General features: G+C 41.0%; 2 protein-coding genes across 2 annotated transcripts; both read left to right on the forward strand.

Moving 5' to 3' along the window:
- The first annotated feature begins 272 nt into the window (after positions 1 to 272).
- LOC8054053 (cytochrome P450 2K4-like) lies at positions 273 to 7847 on the forward strand. The gene is made up of 4 exons (XM_042290342.1): positions 273 to 484; positions 1859 to 1983; positions 6271 to 6377; positions 7532 to 7847. The coding sequence occupies exons 1-4, from the start codon at positions 273 to 275 to the stop codon at positions 7838 to 7840; spliced, it is 753 nt and encodes a 250-aa protein (XP_042146276.1). The 3' UTR covers positions 7841 to 7847.
- A 1831-nt stretch (positions 7848 to 9678) lies between these two features.
- Positions 9679 to 12708, forward strand: LOC115326943 (cytochrome P450 2U1-like). Its single transcript, XM_029987865.3, has 3 exons — positions 9679 to 10213; positions 11042 to 11294; positions 12339 to 12708. Exons 1-3 carry the CDS (start codon positions 10084 to 10086, stop codon positions 12706 to 12708), a joined length of 753 nt encoding a protein of 250 aa, XP_029843725.2. The 5' UTR covers positions 9679 to 10083.
- Positions 12709 to 18121: the final 5413 nt, after the last annotated feature.

Genomic DNA, 18121 nt, shown 5'->3' on the forward strand with positions numbered 1-18121 from the left:
TCTAAACAGTGACCTCAAATATGGCGGCCAGTGAATACCCCCTATACCCCTGCTATAAGCTTACGCGCTGTTTACAATCAAGCCCGCGTTTGCACTCACCAGGTGTGGGCATTGCGCGCGCGCAGAAGCCAGATTCGCGCGAGAGGAAGCGTCAGCGCAGGCGCAGTGTTGACAGCAGTGCCACCGCAATAGCGTGACGTCAGAGCTATATGTATTGGTCTATACCAGGTCACAACCTTTCCTGTTTGTTTACGTCTCTGCTGCAGGGTACGATGTGGATCGTTTCGCTGAGCGCAATTTTCGGGACCGCCTTGGCGCTCGTTTTGGCTTTCTTATTGACGAGGAAGAGCGATGGACGTGGAAAAGCAGGATTGGTTCCAGGCCCAAGAGGTTTTCCGATTCTCGGACACTTGCCCTTCATGAGGAAAGGCATTCTGGGTGGCAAGTGCGTGGAATGGGCGAAGAAATATGGTCCTATTTTCAGGTGAGTTTCTCCCAAAGCGTGCTAATAAATATTGCCGAATGCGAAGCTTTCATCTTACTTACTTAAGGAATACTGTACCGAAGTTTATTTTTAGTTTCTAGAATATTTGTGTGTCAACAATCGCGTAAATATGGCGATAACTCAATATGCCTCCTCTATGTTTCCAAGAAATCCAGAAACCATGACGATACGCAACCGATTTTCCAATTAAAAAAAAAAAAGAAAAAAAAGAACGCAACATTTAGAGGTCATTTTCGGCAATGGAAGGAGCATATTCCGAAACCAGGACCACCGTCAGCCAACAGCAAGCGAAGGACCCTCGAGCCTCCGACCGGTGAGACCGCGGAGTGATAGGGAGTTTTAGTAGATCGTTTTCGAAGGCCCACAACCGCTACGGGCGCGCGCATCAGAGTATGCATCGAAGTGGCGACACGCGCTTTCGCTACGAAGAGCGTGGCCTCAAAACACAATCTACTAAAGCTCTTATATCTAGCGAAAGCTCGTGCTCCAGAACCCAGGATCCTGAATTCATTCCGGAAAGGACTTCGGTGTGTTCGATCTTTGATCGTTTTCTTAACCGGAAAATCGGCCACGCATCGTCGTGATTTATGGATTTCTAGGATGCATAGAGCCCGAAGAGTCAGTTATCGCCGTATTTAGGCGATCTCAGAAACCTCCTCAGGGCACCTTTAGGAAATTAATTCTGCTTTTAGTTAAACATATTGTTTTGTAACGTTATAAAATTTTTGCATTTGAAGAAAAAGGATGCGTTTTAAAGTCCTTTGAAACCAGCGTATATGTGGATTTCAAATATCTCTAAGTTTAATTTGAGGAACACATACCGACTTTGAATGACAAAATAAGATATGCATAAACCTAATAAATATGAACAGGGAAGGTATTTTAAAAGCATCTAATGTTTACGCCCGTTATAGCTTTTTGAGTGAAAGTATCCAGGAACCGTGAAGATCGATAATGAGTTTTCTGACCCTCCCCCCTTTCATTGGCCACGATAACGTTTGATGTGATATGGACAAATATTTAGACATTTCAAGGAACACAAAGGGTGTTTCGACGTTTCTGTTTCGTGTTAATCGCTCTTCCAGCCAACAATAGGAGGGAGGCTCAGGAATTGTAATTGCTGAGAGTAATGATATACGGAAATTATAATTCTCATTTGTGTGTTTGTGTGTGTGCGTGTGTGTGTGTGTGTGATGGGGGAATGAAAAACATTCGTTTATTTCTTATTCGTTGCTTTTTAAAAGAAAAGGCTAGATCTCTATATGCCATTATATAATGTCCAGTAGTACAGAGAGAGAATGTACAGCAACAGAAAGAAAAAGAAAGAGGAAAATGAAAATAAATATTTTTCAGAATAAAGGTCGGAGTGGTAGACATAATCATGCTCAACGATTATCCGTCAATCGAAAAATTCCTGTGCGAGAAAGAAGTTCTCTACCGCCCTGAAAACATGGTGTTCTGCGACAACGAAATCACCGGTAGGGGCACACCATTCCAACTAATGGTTGTTCACGCTGACGGAGTAATCAATCTTTCTTGATTCTAACTTTTCTATTTTTAATGCAAAATCTTTTATGACAGAAAGGATATTGTCATCACGAATGTTTTCTGGCGCTGAACTTGTATCATAGCGGTGTAAAGAAACTACCTCGCTGGGCATATTGACGAACTACATTTTGACTATCAAAACCAATTCGAAACATTATACCCGCGTATTTTTAGCACAACTATTTATTTTCATAATAACATGTGTTCAGATAAGGACTGTCATGGTGGTGTCATGCCTATTTTTTGCTTTCAGTCATATTTTTATATGAGGTAGCTAAACCTGTCCACACAACGGGCAGGCCTTACTTTTTCAAGGTACTTCCTTGTATTCATGAGAAAAATCGCATTCGAGAGAAGGTTGAAAAAACGATTTTCCCAACTACGCTATGACGCATAAAGAGTGCAGCTTTCTACACAGTACATTTTTTTATGGTTAATGCACGCATACTATACTGCTAGAATTCGTTAAATGTATCTTATATTACCTTATATTTAAAGCGGAATAAAATGTCGAACTTGGCATCTTGAGCAAATCTTACATAATATGTAAATTTTCGGCGAATTTTTAAGTTGCTTTAAAGTTATATTCTAAAGCTGAAACTTCTTTTGTCGAGTGTTAAATGCTTTGTAAATTTTCAGCAAATTAATTAGCGTTCTATTGTGCAAAGTGTTTTTTTGCATTACGCCCATAAATTTTGTCAAAATGGGAAAAGTAAAAACTTTGCGATATTTGTGCAGTAATTGAAAACAAATAATCATTGTCGATTTTCTTTAAATTTTAACTGATGAGCCCTTGATGATTGATAATTAGAAATATAAAAAAAACGTGTTGCATTATTTTGTCTTAAAAAATAAAAAAAATAAATGTATAACCAGGTCATGGTCGCATCAGTTACCGCTGGGGCGTTTCTGTCTTTGCGACTACTGGTACACAAGCGACGCATGCTACAGTATCCGTACTTGGCCATATTATTGCCCAGGCGCCATGAAGCACTCTAGAAATAACACGTGAACTTTTTTCCCTCGCTGATGTGGCTGATATTGCCAATGAATACTGAACTTTACGGCGCGTCCGATACTCATTACATTCGTTAGGGTGTTATACTTAGCCGGTTAGGTGCTCATCGTGCCACCTTTTCAGATTAGTACTTGAATAAGAGTACTTATCGGACAAAATAATTTGATCCGTTGTTCTAGGACCCGCTAGGACCGAGCGATGTTACGGAAGCCTTTGGCCCGACTGATAAAAGGCGTGCCGTGAACGGAAGGTTAAGCCGGTGGTATATTGTTGCATTGTAACGCATGGCGTAGCTGGACTCCAAGCCGGAGCATACTTGATTAATTGAAGACGTCAAAGGAAAACAAGTGTTTCTCGATGCAGACATTCCGACAAAATAAATGGCAGCCCCCCTGCGCCCGGATATATTAGACTCCTCTCGTTGAATCTCCTGAAGACCGACCCAGGCGTATATCACAGTTTTCCAAATTTCTATGCCCTTCAATATAAACAAGACCCCGCGGGACAAACGGCTCGAAGGCCTTCCTGCACCTGGTTTGATATATCGCGTTTTCAACCCCGCTCTTTTCGTCTCGCACGGAATACGGCCTGTGTGAACACGAAGTCTGCTCTGGACTTGAAGCCGTGTTGTTCGGTCTGCGATAAAGCGGATCGAGCCCGAGAAAAGCGACGGTGGCTGGCCTGGTACGTGCTGAGAAGCCTCCGCAAGAAGTGTGTGTGTGTGTGAGAATGTGTGGCTGGCCTCATCGAGCTCCCGACTAGCCCACTGTGGAATTCACCGGTACCACCCCCTTCGGAGAATGCAACGGAAGAGGCCGTATAATTACCGGATAGTGAGAGATTAGACACTTCATCCACCCGCTAGCTCCTCCGTATTGCAATCTGGTAGGTATTGTAATTCAGGATTTTAGAAGTTCAGCTTTCAATTGTCTAGTAAATATTTTTTTTCTGTGTATTTGCTAGGTATTTTTGCATCTGGCCGTCCGCGCACCGGCAGGGTGATGTGCTAAGGCTATTGATTGCCACGTTTCGGTACTTGTGAACCCATTATATTATTTTTGTTTCTATTTAAATCATCGATTTAATTATACTCCCGTTATTTTAAAACTTGTACGTGTTACGTCCTCTTTAGTGTCAAGACCTCACCGCAGTGTAGGCCGGTCAACTGAGCAGCAGTTCTTTCTTAATTTTCTGCTTATAGTGAACCACGAACCTGTGCGCGTGTTACGGCTTACGGCATTTAATGGCGGCGCTTTCTGATTCGCACCAAGAGCGTTCTAATTGCAAATGAACATCTGCAGGTTTTCGCACTCTATGAATTTCATAAAAATATTTCCAAAGATCGATAAATCTCTTGTCCCTCTCGACCCAGTCACAGATAATGACTTTTCTGATCGTGGATGAGGCGTCGCAAAATATCCTGTTGGAGCAGCTTGAGTAGCGCCCGAGCGAACACTTCGACGCTGAACCGCTTACACTACATAAATCTCCTCTAACTCAACCTTGATTTACACGGATTCGCCACTGTTTTTTTTAGATGTAAGCTGTTATCGTTCCGTCCTAGACATACCCGCCGTCGGTCGTGGCAGAAGCTTCCGCAATGTCGCTTGTTCCAAGCGATGCCTAGTAAAGTGAATCAAACTATTTTGTCAGCAAGCTTTCTAGCGATGCCCAGAAATACGAATCAAATCATTTTGCCAGCCAGGTACTAACATTAAAGTACTAACTTGAAATGGTAGCAGAATGAACATCTAACCAGTTAAGTATAACACCCTAATATGGATCGGACGCGCCGCAACGTTCGATTTTTATTGTCAATATCAGACACATCAGCAATGAAACCAAGTTCACGTGCGATTTTTAGAGTCCTTCGTGGCGCCTGGACATTAATATGACCAAGTACGCGGCTACTGTGTCATGCATCGCTCGTGTACCACTAGTCGTGAAGACAGAAACGCTCCAGCGGCAATTGATGCGACCATGACCTGGTTACACATTTATTTTCTTATTTTAAAACAAAATAATGCAACATGTCTTTGCAGATTTGTAATTAATGGTCATCAAGGATCAATAAGCTGAAAATTAAAAAAAATTAAGAATAACTATTTTTTTTAATTGCCGCCCAAAAATCGCAAAATGTTTACTTTTTTGATTTTGACGAAATTTCCGGGCGCAATGCAGAAAACGCTTTCAAGAATAGAACGGTAATTAATTTGTTAAAAGTTTACAAAGCAGGAAACACTCGACAGAAAAGTTTTCAGCTTTAAAATATAAACTTAAAGCGACTTAAAAATTCTCCGAAAAATGCCTCATTAGGTAAACTTTGCTCCAGAAGACAAGTTTTGCATTTTATTTCGTTTTAAATATATGCTCATATAAGTTAACTTTAACTAATCCTGACTGTAAAGTATGCGTGCATTAAACGTAAAAACGTCAATTGTATAGAAAGCTGCATTCTTTATTCCTCCAGCCTTCAAATTTGCGTCATCGCGCAGTTGGGAAAATCGTTTTTTCAACCTTCCCTCAAAGAGGATTTTTCTCACGAATACAAGGAAGTATCTTGCAATAGGAAGGTCTTTCCCGTTGTGTGGTCAAGGTTTGCTAGCTCATATAAAAATGTGACTGAAAAAAGAAAAAAAAAACAGGCATGACACCAACTTGACCGTCCTTATCTGAACACACCCAATAATGTTTTTTTTTTCTATTCGTACACAGGTTAAAAAGCATGTTTGCAGATTAACAACGCATACAGTGCATTGATGATCCGGAATCGTGTAAATGCAAGCACTAATATTGTTTCTTTCATAAGTATCACACCTTCAACTCCAAATGTTACACCGGCGATACAACGCCGATGTATTTCAATGAAGTACCTTTTATTTGCTGGTAATGTCCCAGCTCTGGTTATTGGTTAGTAGTGCTTAAGACGAAGTTACGGTTGAATAGGCTAATATAAACATGTATCACGCGTAAACAAATCGTAGAGTAGAGAATATTTTAACGTGCTTCACAGTTGTTTATTGAAATAAAACCTTTTCTTTATATAATAACGTATACATCCGTGTATTCTGATAGCAACATATTTACCAGATAAAACTTGACACAAAAGCCCAGTAGACGGTTACACTATAGAATCTCTATTCGCACTGTCTACCGAGGTTCATTTTTTTTTTCTCGTTCCACGATTCGTTTCTTGCAGGATTGGCTACCCTAAACGGACAGGCGTGGCTGGACAACAGGCGCATCTGCATTCGCGTTCTCCGTGATATGGGTTTTGGAAAGAAGCCCATGGAGGAGCACATCAAGGTAACGGCACACGGAGTATAGTATAGTTTAGCCGGTTCCAGCATACACTCGTCGGGGACAGCATTAGAATTGGAATTGATGAAGTATACGTCCAATAAAATAGTTTAAGCTGTTTACATCTGTAACACTACGGGGAACATATCTTTTCCTTGCCTTGTTCTGAAAATAAACTGCGGCGACAGTCGAGGTAGTGCACACTTTTCTGCGCACTTTGTTGCATGGAACAAAGTGCGAAGCGAAGTGTGCGGCGCCTTATCCCGATAAATTTAGCGGCAAAACGATTTCTCCGCTAAAGATAGATGGGAAGATTTTGGGACAAGTTTAGCGAATACACGTTTCCGCTAAATTTTGTGAGCAATATTTTCCTGCTGTTAAGCGGAAAAATGTTTTTGTTTTTGTTTTACAGTTTAGTGTTAACTTTAGCGAGAACATTTCTTCGCTCAATCTAGTGAAAAAAGTTATCCAGCTAAATTTTGCCGGAAACGTTTTTGTGGAGTTATGTGCCGTTTAATTCTGAATTTAGCTGGAAATTGCGAAATAGTTTTCTGCAATATTTACCGAGAAATTTTTTTTAGAAATTTTGGGAAATATATTTGCTTGCTAAAGGTGGTGAAAACTTTTCTGAGTTTTATTTAGCCAAAGATACGTTTTCCTAAAAATTTACCGGCAACTTCTTCCGTAAATCTATCGCTGAATCCAGGCTCCCCCTCCTTCCCTAAATTTAGCGGAATATTTTCCGCGCTGAAGTTCATGAGAAAGTTTTTTGATAAATTTATTGGAGCCGCCACGACCTCACACAAATCACTCCCTGATCCGCTGCAAAACCTCGGCAAAAAACGCTATCGCCGAAAAAAAAAAAAAAAAAAGCCAATCCAAGTACGTCTTTTTCCAATACTACGTAAGAGACAAGGCCTATGTATGACGTCATCACTCGTGGATTCCACGCAGCGCCGCCTTGCTTGCGTCAGCATCGCCGCCAGCGCGCGTCTTGCAGCGTTTCACAACGACGTAAGACGGACGCGTCTGTCGCTTTGCGGAGCCTCTCGTCAAGCTTGAGAGTGTCTTCCGCTGGGGTTGGGTCCACCATCCACCAACGATGACGTCATGTTTTCTAGGTGACATCGATTCTCCGCCCTCTGTCTTTTGATCCGCAGGAAGAGTCCCGGCACCTGGTCAAGAGGCTAGAAGGAACCGACGGCTCTGCCGTCCTAGTACAAGGGCACGTCGCCGCGAGCACGTCCAACAATGTGTCGGCGCTGGTGTTCGGCAGCCTCTATGACTTCGAAGACCCTAGACGGAAGGCCATGGTCGAAAATTTGGAGGAATTTATGAAGGCGTTAGGCACGGGCGCCATGATCGAGTTCTTTCCCGAATGGATCAGGGCCGTAGTTATGGCTCTCCCTTTCGCGAGAGTCGTCGCCATCAAGAAAGTCATTAGGAACCTTATAGAGCTCACCAGGTAAGGTCATCGTACGGGACATCTGCATGTTTTTTTTTTTTCTTTTCATACGGGCATTCTAGAAATTGACAGTTCCCACTGTTGCTGAACTGTAAGAATTGTGATATTGCAGAAATGAAGACAAAGACAAAACGAGTTTATTCACATAAATGAAATATACACTATAAAGGAAATGCAGTTTCAATTGCGATTCGTGATTTGGGATATGGCTAGTCTTTGTTGTAACTAACCGTGAACGTTTTGAATGATTTAGACAACAAAGTTGTAGCATTTATTCCTAGCATTAGCATAACCTGCTGATTTTATCTAATGAGATGCCGAACGGGAAGACACTGCGGTGGAAAGACATGTTTATTTATAGTTTCAAACGAGACAATTGGTAAAGTTTTGAAGTGAAAAGTGATAATTCACCATTTTGAAAGCAACGTACAGGTTCCCACTCACCACTCTTCTTTATTTCAGGGAGCTACGTGACTTTTCCGCATTATTCACGGATTGCATCATGTTACATGATTATAACAAATCCCGGAGAAAAGCTCACCAGAGAAAAACTCACCGGAGAAAAGTTCACCGGAGAAAAGTTCACCGGAGATAAGCTCACCAGAGAAAAGCTCACCGCAAAAACGGCAGATGCGGAGAAAAGCTCACCGGCCATTGAGCGTATGCGGAGAAAAGCTTTTCTGTGGCTTACTTTAGAGGCAACGAAAGCCTGACTAAAAACTTTATGAACTTGAAGAACAAAAAAAAGTTAAAAAATTTAATGATGTCTGCCTAAAACCTAAAAAATCAAAGCTGTAACTGCCGAAAATTCAAAAGTCTATGCGCAACAACGCGGTGCTTGAAATTCTCTTTGAAGCTTCCTTTGAAAATAGGATAAAACAGTCAATAGGATATCGAGGCTTCTTTCTTCCATGGACATGCACGCTTTCTAGCCGTTCGTGCTGGTGTTTTCACACGTTCCCCTTGTGTGATACTAAGTGACCTTCTACGGTGAGCCACCCATGACCTTCGGAGCTGCGCAATGGCACCGTTGTTACTCGTAATCTATAGAAGAAGTAGTCTACTGTTATGCAGCGAATAGGGCGAATTGGTAAACGTTATACATGATGAAAACCGCTCAAATGACGACGACGGTGTGAAGAAAACAAACATGAGAAGCGAAGCTGTTCTCGCAACTAAGGTTTTGTTAGTCAAATTAACAGAAAGAAAACAGCGTAACCGACACTGATTACATCAACAAACACCTTCTTATCTATTAGGCACTACACAATATTTGGAGCTGAACCGGTTCACACACCGCTATTCGTTATAGCTCGCAAAGAGCAAACCTCTTTATCTGACAGATTTAGCGACGGCGCGCTGTCAGCTGTCAATAAATTGTTGCCTTTTTTATCGGTGTACGATATTTTGATTTTATGCTTGCGGTTTTATTAATTGATAGAATGGGTGATTACTAATTTCTGAGGAATTGGTAAATATGCCAAATGAACTTCAAGAATATTACAAAAAAGAGGACATATTTTTAATGAAGTGACGAATGAGAATTGCGTTAAATTGCCACGTTTAACGCAGAATCAAGCTAAAAAAAAATATATATATATATCGGTGAGCTTTTCTCCGCCTCCGCTCAAAGGCCGGTGAGCTTTTCTCCGCATCTGCCGGTTTTGCGGTGAGCTTTTCTCCGGTGAGCTTATCTACGGTGAGCTTTTCTCCGGTGAGCTTTTCTCAGGTGAGCTTTTCTCCGCCGCCCGATTATAAGAGGTTGCATAATATACCAAATCCTATTTCGGTCGATCCTTTTCAAATTAGGAAGTAAGAAAAACAAGTGCGTTCACTGGAGAAACAGGGGAAGAAGGAAGACGAAGATCTGGAAAGATAGTATTTAGACTTCTCTGTTGCCACAAGTTTTTCCTTCTCCGAGAAGCAAGGTCGATGTCTATTTTGTAAAACCTTCACATTGATAGTGTGTGCCGTGCTTTATTTTTGTCCCAGAGTATCCTGCTTTTTGTAAAATAAGCAGCCACTAGATGGAGTCTTTTCTGTACAACCTTATTTTTTGTGTAGACTTTCTTATTGTCGGGTCCTACCTGCAAAGAGTTTAATATAAATGCAGGTGTAAAATGTATCTGGGATAATCCGTTTTGTAAAGAACGTTCAAATAATAGCTTTACATGTTAAATGCCTGACAACGGCCATTGTGATGCCATATACTAATACTATTCACGTTTACTCTTACATTTAATTCGTATGAATGCATACAGTCAACATGTCAAGGAGCACGAGGATACTCTCAATCACCACATCAACCGAGACTTTATTGACGGATACCTAAAGAAAATGAAGGAACACGAAAATAATCTGGCATCAAATTTTAATAGTAAGTGGTACTGAACAACATCTCGATTAAATAATTATTTAGTTTTATGAAAGTCAGAAAGTTACCATTTTAGAGATGCCTAAAATATAAACTTAAAGTTCAATATAAGCCAAAAAATTTAGGAGTTAAAGTGCATTGTGTGTTTGAGCGAACTGGGTCTCCCGAAATACGTTTAAAGGTAACGGTTCGTAAGCTTATGGCCAGTTTGAAGACCGTATGTCAACCAAAGTGAAGTTAAGACCAAAACTGTCGCGAGCTTTTTATGTTTATAACTGTTTTATAGTTATGTATAAAGATAGTCGAACCTCCAACGATAACTTCTGCTGTCACCTTGGCTGATTCCACGTTGCTTTTCTTGCTTTCATCAGCTTCTTTTGGGATCGAGATATCTTTTTACCATATCCATTTCGTTAGCGCGAATTCAAACGAGTATGTAATTGCTAATTAGATGACAAGGTTGCGCTAAATCCTCCCCACTAAGACATCTGCCAAACTCTGGCGAGCAAGTAAAAAAAAAAATTAGCACTATAGAAAGAACTAGCAGGGAGTAGACCATATGCTAGCTCTTCGCGTTCCTTTGCACCGTGCGACCAACGATGAAAGATTCCACCTTACATCCGACCGCAGCGGATGTCGCGAGCCATCCCAGACGTTCACACGGAATTAGATTGGCTTGGATGGCTTGTAGCATGGGCTGCGGCCGGACGTAAGGTGGAACGTCATTTCGCCCGCAAGGCCCGCAATCCGCAGCGTGCGGGCTACTAAAACTCTCGATTCTTTGAAGCATCTATATGTTTCCCGTAATCCCCTGGCTTTCGCTTCATGCAGGAACCTACCTGGTAGGCAACGTGCTTAGCCTGTTCGTAGCAGGGGCGAGCTCTGTCTCTTCCTTCGTGCACTGGCACATGCTAAATTGTGCCCAAAGCGTAGATAGGGTGCAGTATCGGATCCAAGAGGAGATCGACAAAATCGTGGGCCGAGATCGCCAGCCGACGTGGGAAGACCGTCATCGGATGCCGTACACCGTGGCCGCCATCTGGGAGATGTACCGCTGCAAACCCACCCTCACCCTTCCACGAGCGTGAGTGTGTCTTTGCGCAGTGACATCACTATGCCTTTTGTTCATTTATATTCTTGAATTATAGATTAAGTATAGGTTTGCGACTAGGTGCCGCACACTTATATAGACTTTAAAAACCTAGACGATTAAAAAAACAAGGGGATTATTAGCAAGGGATCGGGCAACATTTTGAACTGGACGATATGTAAAAAAAAAAAAAAAGTTAAAAGGAAAAAAAAAAAGTTCGGGAAAATGAGATGCTGCAGACGATGAAAAAGAAGCGGCTTTATGTGAGCCAGTAGAAGGCGCTTGACATTCCACTGAGATGTATGTCTGACGGCCGAGTTCTGGCACCGAAGTGAACGCGATAACAAAAAAAAATAATCACCCGATATTCATTTTTTGTTATTGAGCAAGGTGTCTCCCCTTTTTTTAGGTATTGTATTTTACAATGCGCTATACCACCTAAAACGTAAAGCACCTAGAACAGGTGACTGTGGGAATTGTGCGACTGCTGAGTGTTACTAAATTTGCGTGATTATGTTTCTTGACTGCAAAAGCGGTATTTAACCAAGAACTTGTGAGAAATGTGAGAAAGAATGATAAGCAATTCTGCGTCTTTTGAAGCTCCATCCAAACCAACACTCGCAGCGTGTGTACCGATCGTTGGTAGAGTGACACTGGTACTATAACATCACTGCTGTTTGTCGCGGTGCTTGACATCGTGTTAAACAGCTGAAGTTCACTAGCTTACATAATCAATCCTTAAAATCGGTTCACAGCAAAAGCTGCTGGACTACAGCATGGCGAACGCTCAAAAGAGACATTAAAAGGAGACTGAAAGATCGTGTGCGTAACCATCCGCTAACCTTGCCGGTCGAGTGTAGTGTATAATGTTACGCCTGTCGGTTCGGTCTGGCCTGGCAGGCTGGAATGGCCTCGGAAACTGACCAAGACTGGCAAACTGGCTTGACGGGCACATTCATGTTTATATCAGTTGGACAGGCCAGGTGCTTCCTGGACTTTTTTCTTTCTGGGTTCACCATTGAACACATCATATTTCAGTGTTGGAGAAGACACTTTCTTCGGCAAGTATTTTGTGCCTAAAGGAACTGTGGTGATGCGTAATGTCTGGGCTGTGCACATGAGCTCGACGCTTTGGAAAAACCCCGAGGAGTTCGAGCCGTCCAGGTTTCTCTCAAGAGACGGCTCCAGGCTTCTGAATAGGCCCAGATATCTCATTCCTTTTTCCGTTGGTAAGTGTGGTGTTGAAGGAAGATATTTGTGTATCTCCTATTGGTATCAGTTAGGAAATAGAGATTGGTTTCAGTATTACTTTATATACTCGTTAGCCTTACACAAAATTTTGTCATCTTTCACTATAGCTCTCGCAAAAGGAAGTCGAATGTTACATGCACTTGTGATATACAGATAACCAAAAGTTTCTCAATTATTTGGAAAGGGTTCATGAGTTCGCGGAAGCTGTTAATAACCGAGGACAAACGAATGCTTTCTTCATAAGGTTTTCGAAGGCGTTTGACTGTGTGCCCCCTAGTAAACTAATGCATAAACTCGAAGCTATCGGTATTAACGCGAATATTTTATCCTGGATAGAAGCGTACCTTAGCGCATGTGTACAATTGGTAAAAATTAGTGATCCATGTTCAACAATATTCGACGTATACTACAAAGTACCAAAACGTTCGGTGCTGGAGCCAGTATTATTTCTTATTTATGTAAACGACTTGGGTAGGGATATCGATCCATCGGTGACGGTCAGGCTATTCGCGGATGACTGTGTAATGTACTGTAAAATAACTCAAATGGACAACAAAGGAAAGCTGAATGCGTCATTACAAGCTATGTTACGTTGGCGCCATGACTGGAATATGAAGATTAATCATGATCAATCGGTTGTCATGACAGTAACGGTCAAAAAATAAGTTTTTGATGTTACAAAATTTCGGCATTCCCATTAATGAAAACAGACACAGCTAAATTTCTTGGGGTTGTAATATTACGGGACTTAAAATGGGACACACATATCAATTACATCTGCAACACGGCTCACCGAAAATTAGGCTTTCTGAGAAGAAATGTAAGACACTCAACGCTAGAATGTAAATTAGCTGCTTATAAGATACTAATTAGATCTACATTAGAATATTCAAGCGTCGTGTGGGATCCTTACCAAAACTACGTATCAAACGCCATCAGTAAAATTGAAAATTGATGCTTGCGATTGATCTTCTCAAACTATAGACACACGGAAAGTATGACGGTTTTGCTTAAAATATCCGAATTGCAAACACTGAAAACGAGACGAAGAACTGCCCGATTGAAATTCATGCATCAGTTATACCACGGTTACCTCAAAATAAATTCGGATCAATATTTAAAAGAACACCATACAGTCACTCAGATCGAACTAACCACACTAAAATTATAAGACCGTATCACAGCAATAATGACGGATTAAAATACTCATATTCTGTTCAAACCATAGAAGATTGCAATTTGCTACCGGAATAATTGGTCCAAATCACTGGATCGCAGTTGTTCGCTGACAGACTGACTAAGCATTTCAATGATCTAAACTCTTTTCATGTGCAGTGTAAAATTATGCCTTGTTTATTCGAGTGAATGTGGTGAATTTGCATTGCTAAAGTATTTTTATATTCTTATATTGAATATTTTCCGCTGATTATCGGTTATTACAAACGTTTTATATGGTGTCGTTTGGTATTTCAAATTTTGGATTTACGCAGTGTGCGCAGTGACGTATTGTTTTAATATATGCTTGTACAATACCAGGGCCTACGAAAATACCTGCAGTATCTAAAATAAAGAAAATAATTAAAGAGGTAAAAAACAGGTTTTATTCTTGACCGATTTGTATATTTAATTTTGTTATAGAATAGCATTTTCACCGAATAAGTATACTGGTAACCTTGCCCTACTAGACTGCATGTCAAGCCAATATTGCCTTTTGAGTAAGAATTGACATGTTGACTTCAATCCGCACCATATTTAAAAGGTCATAAAATGAATATCTGAAAATTATAACGCATGTGCATATTTGGTCTTGATAAATAAATGTTTTAAAACATTACCCCTATGCAGCCTAGATTGAATGCTTTTTATTTTATAGTTGTAGCATCATAACTTAAGTTTCTCATTCGATACTGTATCCTGTCGTTTGCGAACAGTGGAAGCAAGCTGAATATGCTTTCGATCCGCACTGCGCGTCGCGAGCTCATATTATGCATACAGAAACCAATCATAAGTTTCTTCAGCATTTGTGTTGATATCGAGTCCTGTCTCTTATTTTAATTGCACATTAAGAAAGGAAAAAAAAAAAAAGAGATGCCGAAATTTTTGTTGTTGTTACGCTGATTCTCGACGAAATGCGTTAGCGTTTAGCGCAGAGGTTTCGACTCGGCGAAGGATGGGAATTCCAACCTCACGAGGGTCTGCATACTGCTTTCTGTTTCTTCGGAGTGCCAGTCTATTCTCCCGGGCCTCGGCGGTTTCGGATGCAACCACGACAGCTTCCCTCGAACGCCGCCTACGATCCGCATACTGTTGTCCTCGAAGAGCCAATTTTTCCTTCCAAGAGTCGGTGGTTTCGCGCAAACAGCGTCGTCGCTGCGTCTCGGTTTTACGTTGTCGCGTACGTTTTGCCACCACCACGGCCGCTCGATCCCCTCTTCTCCCGCTCATGCGGCGCGTCGATGGAAACGTGCCACGAATACTCTTTTCCTCTTGTAAGAGAGAAAGTGAACGTAACGAGGGAACGAACGGACGGAGCGAAAGAGCACGGCGGGAATTGCGCACCGCGCCGCACCGCGCGCGCAGTTACTCACGAAATTAGTTCAGACCAGTCCAGTACATTCCAAACCAATCCAAACCAAACAACGACCGTCCGAACGAAAGACATGCTGCGTGCACCAGGGCAACACATTCTAATGCATTAAAAGAAAAACTGATTGCCCACTTAATCACGTTTGGATCACAAACACATTTGCAAAGACGAGAAACATGCGTCTAGAAAAGGAAAAAAAAAACCCCGTAAAACCCTACCGGCTGATGCAGGATAGAAACGGGCACAGCTCTGTGGATCATCCCTCAATTTATACTTGAGGAAAAGCTACTGGCAGCTTCCATGTGGGGTCATAAATCTTAGAATAATGAAAACAAAAACCATAAGGGCTCAGAACTCATATTGGTGGCTCCTGTTGAACGCTGTATGAACCGCACCTACTGCAGCGCATAGTGCGTAGACCAAAAGCTGGCACTGCAGAACACAGGATGCCTAATAATCCTGGCTTGAATTCCCGCCACTAGAGGCTTAGATATGCGCGGGCAATACGCAGGTGGGCGGGCCACTAATGATTGCTGCGTTTGGCACATTAAAACCGCAGGTTAGCTCTCGTACGGCTGTATTCAATTCATTATTTCATTCATTTATTTAATGATCCCTCAAAGATACATAAAAAGTACATTCCATAAGGGGGTACAAGAAGGCAAATTTGAACAACAATCAAATCCGAAAAGAACGGCTGATTAATCAGGAACATGGTGGATATTTTGCCAGACCTGCAGGTTACGGAAGAGGGTATTTTTGCGTTGCTACTAGATATGGATATAAAAAAAAAATCAGTTGGTCCAGACGAAATAACCAACGCCTTCCAAAAGCGGTACGCGGAGTGGGTTTCTAAACATTTCTTTATTACCTTCAGTGCTAGTTTAGAAAAATGCGGAGTACCATTAGATTGGTTATCAACGAGGGTCGAGCCAGTTTACAAATCTGAAGATAAACATTCAGTTGAAAATTATCAGGCCATTTCGCTCACGTGTACATGTTCCAAACTACAAGAGCATATTGTTTAAAAAGAGTTGTTTAAGTTTTTAGAAAACTCCAGTGCCCTTCTTTCAAACCAGCGTGGGTTTCGAAAATCCCTGTTTACTGTGACCCAGCTCACTGAAACATTGCATGACTTCACCACCTCCGTGAATACTAGAGGGCACATCGATGCAATATGCCTAGATTTGTCGAAAACCTTCGACCGAGTACCCCATCCTAATCTTATAAAAAATGACTAAATCTAGAGATAAATCAAAAAGTTTTCTTGTGGATCAAGGCCTACCTTACAAATAGAAAGCACTTTGTAGGAATAAGCAAATCAAACTCAGCTTATGTCAGCGTTCCCTCGGGCGTTCCGCAGGGGTCTGTTTTGGGACCCGTTTTATTCTTGTGCTATATAGACAATATAGCAGAAAAGGTGTTACGGTGCGCCTGTTCGCAAACAACTGCTGGCTGTAATCGGTTTTTTCTTGCCACGATGATCAGGTCCGGCTTAACTCGGCGCTGCAGACGGTAGCAAACTGGTGTAAGCAGTTAAAAATGAACATTAACTCAACTAAAACTGTGTATTCGGTTATAAGTAATAAAAAGCAAAACATTCTTCCATTCGTATACAAGCTTGAAAACCACCCTTTAGCTCAGGTTTAAATATTTAAATATGATTTTAAATATCTTGGCCTTACTATATCATCGAACTTAAACTGGAAAACGCACGTTGACAATGTGTGCTCAACTGCTAGGAGGAAACTCTGTTATCTCAAGCGCAATATCAAGCTCGCTCCCCCCGAAACGAGACTAACTGCTTATACGGCACTAGTACGGCCAACTCTAGAATAGGCGTCTATAATTTTGAATCCTTTTAGAGCCTATCAGATAACTAAACTTGAAAAAATGCAAAGAATGGCAGCCGGATTTATATTGTCGAGAGATCAAAGAAGATAATTGGTGCAGGAAATGCGTAACGACCTCACACAGATCTGTGACTGCAGGAAAATAGCTCGCCTAAAATTATTTTATATGAAAAAAAAATTGTCTTTATTTTTAATACTGACCCTTACATATTTACTCGACAAAGCAAGACCTCAGAGGCAAACACTTAAACCAATACCTACTAGATACGGCAAATAATGGTACATATAAATACTCTTTTTGTTTCAAGAACTATATGAGACTGGTACAACCTACCTCAAGAATCCACAACTGTAAATACACTAATATTCTTAAGGCCTATTGAACCGTTTCGATAAAAATTAACCAATCACTAGTGTTTCATATTCACATAAAATCATTAGATTTCTTTTTTTTTGTGCGATTATATTGTGTGCATCCTTGTTTTGTGACTTTTTGAAGACATGAATTCAGTGTCGAGCGATGTGTATTTCTATAAATGTATCAAACACTTGTCCTACTGTGTGTGTAGGGACATTTTTCGTGTATTCACGTATGTTTTTACGTGTATGATTTCGACTGTAGTTGCCATTGTATCCGTATTTTGTTTATTTATCAAATGTATTTCTACGCTTTGTACACTCCTGTAACAACCTTATCAGGCTAACAGTATGCATAAATAAATAAAATAAAAAAAATATCGACAACAAAACATGTAATAAAATTACTAATTTTTAGAGAAAAAACAGCGCTGTCAGGTCTAAAAAAAAAAAGAAACAAATTAATTTTTTATTTAGTGACCCTTCAAAGCGTACGATTTGCTTTAGAGAAAAAAAAACTGTATGAAATAATATTAAAATATTTACTTACTATAGGAGCGCCTCAAACAGTTGAGAATGCATTTTGTGTGTTGGTTTGTTTTTCAGGCAGACGTATGTGCCCAGGAGAAACGCTGGCCACAGTCGAGATCTTTCTGTTTCTCACATCGCTGCTACAAAAGTTTCGTGTGCTCCCCGAGAGAGGGCGCGACTTCAAAATTTTCTTCAAAAGTGTCACAATGGACGACCTTCAGGATCAGAAGCTCCGATTTATT

The sequence above is a fragment of the Ixodes scapularis genome, unplaced genomic scaffold, assembly GCF_016920785.2.
Source record: "Ixodes scapularis isolate PalLabHiFi unplaced genomic scaffold, ASM1692078v2 PGA_scaffold1__304_contigs__length_218370807, whole genome shotgun sequence".
Classification (NCBI taxonomy): Eukaryota; Metazoa; Arthropoda; class Arachnida; order Ixodida; family Ixodidae; genus Ixodes; species Ixodes scapularis.